The sequence below is a fragment of the Triticum urartu genome, chromosome 1 (assembly GCF_003073215.2).
Source record: "Triticum urartu cultivar G1812 chromosome 1, Tu2.1, whole genome shotgun sequence".
NCBI classification, from domain to species: Eukaryota; Viridiplantae; Streptophyta; class Magnoliopsida; order Poales; family Poaceae; genus Triticum; species Triticum urartu.
In genome coordinates this window covers 393921792-393928695 of record NC_053022.1, presented here as the reverse complement: position 1 = coordinate 393928695, position 6904 = coordinate 393921792, and the positions used below count along the sequence as shown (strand labels likewise).

General features: G+C 44.3%; 1 protein-coding gene across 2 annotated transcripts; it reads right to left on the bottom strand.

Annotated features, from left to right (window-relative positions):
- Positions 1-1146: 1146 nt before the first annotated feature.
- On the bottom strand, positions 1147-6535 carry LOC125514366 (CAAX prenyl protease 2). Of its 2 annotated transcripts, XM_048679675.1 has the most exons (8): positions 6072-6533; positions 5909-5971; positions 5615-5806; positions 5088-5199; positions 4820-4888; positions 4083-4145; positions 1637-1717; positions 1147-1545 (listed from the first exon to the last, which is right to left on the bottom strand). In XM_048679675.1, the coding sequence occupies exons 1-8, from the start codon at positions 6300-6302 to the stop codon at positions 1412-1414; spliced, it is 945 nt and encodes a 314-aa protein (XP_048535632.1). In that variant the 5' UTR covers positions 6303-6533; the 3' UTR covers positions 1147-1411. The 2 variants fall into 2 exon arrangements, with proteins under 2 accessions (XP_048535632.1, XP_048535638.1); XM_048679681.1 differs by lacking the exon at positions 4820-4888 and having other exon boundaries at positions 6072-6535.
- Between the last annotated feature and the right edge of the window lie 369 nt (positions 6536-6904).

Here is a 6904-nt window from a genome sequence, read left to right as displayed (position 1 = left end):
TGTGGCAGCAGTCGACACGGTGGAGCAGAACGGAGCTAACGGGCACGGTGGCGCGGCGCGGGGAGGTAGGTGGCTATGCGGGCGAGCTGGCGACGGCGATGGATGAGGCGGCCATGGCGGGAGAGGAAGGAGTGGAGCGAGAGGAGGGGGGAAATCTAGGTCGTGTCCAGGCGTCGACGATGGCGGTCTCATCCCCCCACGGCCGTCTATAGAGGCGCGGGCGACGAGGTGGCTCGACGGGGACGGGCGCGTGCACGAGCGCTCGGTCGCGTTTGACAGGTGGAGAACGTCGGGGGAAGCAGGCTGGGCAGGCACTGTGCACAGTGCCATTTCTCCCTTTCTTTCTAATTTTTTTTCTCTTTTGCATTTCTTTTTAGTACCAAATGAGTTTTGTAAAATATGGAACTTGGCCACTTAATTACATTGCAATATTTGGCACCACAAAAGGTTTCGGAGATATTTGAATTTTTCATAAATGAAAAAATATTTAAATATGCTGATTTGACGCTGTTTTAATTGCTAGAGCCCTTTAAGCAATTAAGTGAACAAACCAAAAAAATCGAAAAAATGCACCTCCCTTTAGGTACAGATATCTATATACTCTCATAAAAAGCAGAGTTGGTGATAATGGTGTGCCTGCCATCCTGCAATATAGGCCATCTGATCTATATCTAACGGATACGAAGGAAACTATGAGAATTTACCCGCATTCCTCTCCACATTTGCAGATAAAGCCTTCCCTCGTTCATCATTTTCTCCCACAAGATCTAGATGTTCCGTGCAACGCACGGGCATCTTGCTAGTAGTTATATGAATAGAAAGGCTGTAGGTGCGGAAGTATCCTTTTCTACTCCTGGGTGCCTTTGCACCCAGGATTTTTTGAATAGTAAAATGCGAAAAGTTAGTAAACAAATTTGTTCCGTTCATACGTTTTCTAATCTCTGTCTACTGCAACCCAAATAGAACACCAAAACTGGCTAGATTTTCTCATGAACTAGCTAGGATAGCTAGATTTTCTCCTCCAGATATCTGGATGGACACCACCCTGGATGTGGTTATTCCTCTTGTTGCAAGCGATGCTACGACGAATGAATAAAGGAGGAGATAATTGTCAAAAAGAACACAAAAACTGCATGATGCACAAAGTTACAAGGCTTAAAGCAGAATCTTCAAAGCTAAACCAATTTGACATGATTAGTTCCCTAAAAAAATTGACATGATTAGTTTGAAGAGCCATACGATGCCGGCTTTGGACAAGTCTTTCAAAACAAAAATTGACAGCCTTCTGATCCTTGGCGAACAATTGCTGAATTGCAAGAGAAGGGCAAGCTAGCTACAAGAATGTATTTTACAACAACGACAGAAGCGATCCAGAACGGATGCAGCATTGTTCCCCACGCTCAGTTCTGTGCTAACTCCATCTGCAGTAACCATGCCAGCAACTGCATCCGTCTAACCTCGCATTGTACAGTTTTGGACTTGTAGCAGGGAAAAGAAGGCAAAAGAAGGATACTGAGCCGGCCAGAAACGCTAGCGATGTCACTCCTGGAACACAGATAAGCACCGGGGAGAAGTTTTACAACTTTGCATGAGCTTACTTTTCTTTCTTCAGAGAAAGAACATCATATGCACATACCTCTTGTTCGCGGTGATGAGAACGCAGGCAAACCCATCATGTTACACAATATGTGAGCAACAATAGGAGGCACAAGATTCCCTGCAGTTTTTTAGAACAAAAGTTGATCAATATGTCATGTTTGTCAAGACAAAATTAAAGTACACTTTCAGTCAAAACATATGAACCAGCTCACCCATGCAACATGTTACCAAGCGAAAAGGCATGGCACTTAGTACAAGTGAAATTTCATTTTTCTAACCAGTTCACAGGGCATAAGCTTAGTGAGTGCCATAGCAGAAAGATAGAGTAAATTTACCAGAACAACGCCTGTTCTCAAGAAACTTTTCTTAGTTCATAACAAGGCCATCACAAACAACACGGCTTTTGTATCAGTATCACTGTTGTAGGCTTTTAGCAAACCACACCTTCTACGATTTCACCTGAACAAACATTTGTGGGGGCCATCATCAACCACACGACCGTTACGGGGCCAGAGCAACTTCGTAACAGTGCCGTCAGGTTTGTCTCACTAACTACCGAGTCACGCTTTTCAATTCTCTTGAAAACCTACAAGGCATAATTTCTAACGCTGACACAGATGAAGTCTGCTTTTACAAAACTAATCCTAAAAGGGTGTAATTATTTGATAGTTTGCCAAAATATATGGTTTCACAAAATTAGACTGTCATGTTGGATCAGCAGATGGGTTTAATGAGCACAATATTTTCAATTGTGTTTATAAATTTGGTCCATGTGGGAAGCCCAGTTTCTAAATTTCAGACCTTGCATGGTTTAGTTCCATATTGCCGAAGTAAGGCAGGAGAGAGCAATAAAAGTCAGCACACTTGTCATTCCTTAAAACTTGAAACACATGGCACAAAGAGGTTTGGCTACTCACAAGCCAAACACACGGCCGCATGACTTGAGACACAAGTCAGACAAGTCCCCCTTACTTTTCTTGAACCATGCCCCCTCACAGAAAAATGAATGTGATTCAAACAGTTGAATTCTAGGCTTAATCTGTATTAACTCTGTCAGTTAATGCTAAGTGCACACTAGGACCCAAATTGCGTCTCGTCCCATTCTTCCTCGTTATTAATCTATGTTGGGCATTACAGTGCTAAACATCATCCTCCCTCTATGCATGCATTGATAAGGAAGGTGGGCAGAATCTCCAAACCGTTGCCAGAGCCCACAGAGATCTCCTGCATGGGGCAGCAACAATGTTTGCGGCGGCGTTTTCCATGCAAACACTTTCTGCATCCTCAACGTACGAGCATTGCATTGCTTTGTTTTCAACAGCATCCTTACTGTAAGTTTTTCAAGAGAAAGTAGCAGTAAGAAGAGGAAAGTTCTCAAGAAGAACTTACTATACGGTTCATGTCGAAATTAAAGCAATGCAGTGCTGGAACACCATGGATGCAGAGGACACAGCAAGCAGTCAAGTGGATAACGCTACCAAGAAACCTGTGTCAATGGTTTGGAGATTCCACTCACACTCCTCAGTGAAGATGAGAAGGGACGATGATGTTTAGCAGTGCCAGGGACGGAGCCAGAAAAGTTGTATGAGGAGGTGCAATTGTTGCTGCATCATCGTTGGGGAGGGCCAGAACAGCTAAAATACAATATTTTGCTACCAAAACATCATATTAGTAGCTCTAACAGTGTTGTTTTATCATTGTTGGCCTGGGCCATGGCCCCAGCTCGCCCCCTACTGCCTCCGTCCCTGAGCAGTGCAGCATCCCAGCAGAGAATAACAAAGAGGAAGAAGTTGTGAGGCCAAAATTCAGGTCCTGAACTTGGACATCTCCTGCTCCTCGTGTACCACTAGCTTACAAAAACTGCTACAATCAACAGCCCTAATACATTAATATTTGACTCGCTGTTCTGATTTGATCACCCAGACACCCACTAGTAACTGACAGAGTTAATACAAATTAAGCACAATATACAAATATTTGAAATTTTGAATTGCATTCAGTATGAATTAACAGATAAGCAAGGTTCAGCAAAATTAAATGCACTTGAACTGCCATGTAGCGCCACATCAGAGAGCTCAGCCACGAATCTTAAGGCACGAATACTGAAAAGTCACCAAGAGTACACAAGTTTGTGTTTAACCAAAGTTCTTTCATGCCATGCCTCCCAAGTTGGGATCGAACCAACTTTACATTACCAAAAGGGATTAAACCAACCTTATGCTAGCAATTTGGGACTAGGAACTACAAACTTTGGAATATAGAGGCTAATACTTTAGAAGTTAATCTGACTAGCATTTGCCGCAGCACGAACTAGGACCAACGGCAAGTAAACCTAACATCTTTAAAAAAAGCTAGAAATATAAGAGCTAATTGGAAAAGGAGTACTAGGAAGGTATAAGCAATAGTGACGAATCAATGATATAGCTGAAATAAATAATCCCTCAATTTTCTGTTTTCAAAAACAAAAAGGGAATTAGTAGGACCTGTTCGGATGAACAAAAATGCAGCATACCACCCGAAAATTACAGTGTAGCCTAATTGGACACCTGAGAATGGAAGAAAAGAGTCATGGTAAGTTCAGCAAGGGAAGGAAAAGGTGTTCGCAAATGGTGAAACCAAAGTAATTGTGCAATCTCTGATGATAAGTTTCAAAAAATACATGCAGAACTACGGACAAACAGAAGACTAATGTGTGTAATATGACTAGCTATCAAAAAGTCAGAATGAATATAATCTGTACCAGCAATCACGATTCCCTAACACATATAGTATGTGAGCTAAGAAATGATTCTTATAAACGAACGCTACGAAGGAAGTAAACACTAAATAGCATGACAGAATAAAGACATCACATTCATATTTGAAGTACAATTAATTGTTTTGACAACAATTAGGCATGTGCAGTGTTACTCGCCCTATAAATATATAACGTATAACATGATGCTCCAAATGTTTAGAAGGGACCATTTGAGACCATGGTGTGACTAAATAAAATGTAACGGAAAAAGATAGGTGCTTATACAAGCTACTGCTTGCACTTTGGCAGGGACATTGGAATATACCAAAATATTCTTCGATAGATCACAGGTGCAGGCATAAAGGACACTCCAGCATGTAAAGTTAAATCATGGGCTCTTCTTAATTGCCCATGCTATCAATGAAGTTATACGGAGATTGTACAGCATTAAAGGAGAAAATCAGATGGTGCGAACAAAAATACCAACAATCAGGAGAGATCTCATAAAGTTGCATCCTTGTTGGTGAAGTTCAAACAAGTGGTTTAGGTGTGCTGTGAACAGAAAGACCCAGTTACTAACTGAGAGTAACACAAAACATAAAGGTAAAACTGAATGTGGTCATGCACCATTTCTAAACTCATACACCAATTGCAAGTTAGAAAAGGACGAATTACATAAATTAGCTGAAGGATTTGTGCCAGGCTGGTTCCTTTGAAGTGAAAACTGGTGCAATATATTATACCTATTTACCTAGGCTGAAGAAGATTGGACTCAGAAATATAATGTTATACATTTTGAATCCTCCACACAGAAGAAGAGGTATCATGCACGCCCTGAAAACCAGCTCCTCCGTAAACGGTGCCTGGTCAAAAGATCATCCTCAAATAACATCACCGAAAATAGAAAATGACACTGTTATCTCACTTTTCAGTTGTAACAATAATATAAACGGTGGCAGAGGGAGAATGGAGCTAGCAGGGGTCATGGCCAGCAGAAGTACTGGTCCAAATTATATTTTAGGTGCCGATGCTTGGCCTTCCTTGTGAAATATAATGGAATTGCATTGCTTATCTGATCCCCATAACCACTGATTCATGGCTCTGCTTGCATTCTTATGTTAACAACTTGCACACATGAACTTGTTAGCTGATAATGTAGTCCTACAATTAGATGTTCAGTTAATAATCCCGCATTCACTGACACTAATACTATGTGACATTTCCACATCATCCAATAGGCAGTGTCAAACAATGGTATCAAGGGGAATAAGAACAAACCACTACGTAGTTCCGCCACACCATTACATCCTGTAAGGAGGTTTGCATCCAGCGAGCAAGCTTCTCGGTGCAGCTGACTCCCACCCCATCATCATCCGTGCCACACGAGCTTGACATGACCCAGAGTCTTGCGACGAATGACCCAGCATACACTAGGGATGTAAGGAGAAGTGGGATCACTACTGCCTCGAGCTGATCCATCAAAGCATTTCAGTCCAAGCATCAGAAGCTCACCACTTATTAGTGTATAATCAGAAGCAAAAAGTGGTAGTAATCGAGATACAGCTTGATTACCAAGTGATCACTACGGATGCCGAACACCGCGAGCGCCTTAGACGAGTCGCTCAAGCTCCATACCTGAGAGGTAGCAAGATAGGTCAGGGGATTTGAGATTCCTTCCGGGTATCAAACACTAGGGCTTAGATGGGGACTGGAAGGAGAGAAAGGGGGCACCTACGCCTAGGAGCGCCGCGGTGGCGAGGACGGAGGCGGCGGAGGACACGGCCGCGCACACGAAGCGGCGGTGGAAGAAGGCGCGGAGCGAGGTGGCGGGCGGGAGGCGGAGGAGGAGCGTGGGGGCGTAGAGGACGGCGACGTAGGAAACGGCCATGGCGGCGCACGCTGCCCCCGCAGCCTTCCCGGGTATCGCCGGCGGCGAGGCGGGGTGGGAACCCGCCGGCGTCGCCATTAGCTCCGGTGAACTGGTTTTGCGCGGGGGAACTGATTTGGCGGCCGTGCTGTTACACGGCCCAGGACTTCGACCTCTTCGGGCAGATCGCGGGCGTTGCTTCCGGCCAGGAAGCGGCGGCGCTCTTCGTCGGGGTCGCGGACTGGTTGAGTTCAGCAGAGGCGCCGGTGCGGCTACTTGGACTTTGATTTTTTTTTTTTGTGTGTGTGCGCGCCCTGAACTTGGGACTCGGGTCTGTGACTACCGTCAGTTCGTGTTGCTGCTGTTGTGGGCAAATTTTACATTTTTGTGGGCAAATTTACCAATTTTGACCTGTGGATTAAAACAATTCAGAAAGTGAAGTGGTGCGAAAAAGAAATATACTCAGCTGACCGTTTATATGGCGCACGACACGCAGGTGCCACATCTTACTGTGCAGCGTCTTGCTCTCAGGCGTTGCAGGCCTGGTCAGTCGTTGCATTATAATTTAGAGGCAGTCGTGCCAAGCCCCAGTTGCAGAAACCACGCGCCGGCGGCCTCCTCCTCTCCCCCTCTCAAGCATCTCCCAAATTATTCAGATCTGACGATTTGGTCCGTGGATTTCTTCACCAATCCATCCTAGA

Bases quoted from the DNA above. Each gene is read 5' to 3' on its own strand.
- LOC125514366 (XM_048679675.1), bottom strand. From the start codon at position 6,302: ATGGCGACGCCGGCGGGTTCCCACCCCGCCTCGCCGCCGGCGATACCC. The intron at 5,807-5,908 runs GTAATCAAGCTG...TTGATGGATCAG, and splicing joins GCATCCGTAGTGATCACTTG to CTCGAGGCAGTAGTGATCCC. The intron at 1,546-1,636 runs GTATGTGCATAT...TCTGTGTTCCAG, and splicing joins CTCATCACCGCGAACAAGAG to GAGTGACATCGCTAGCGTTT.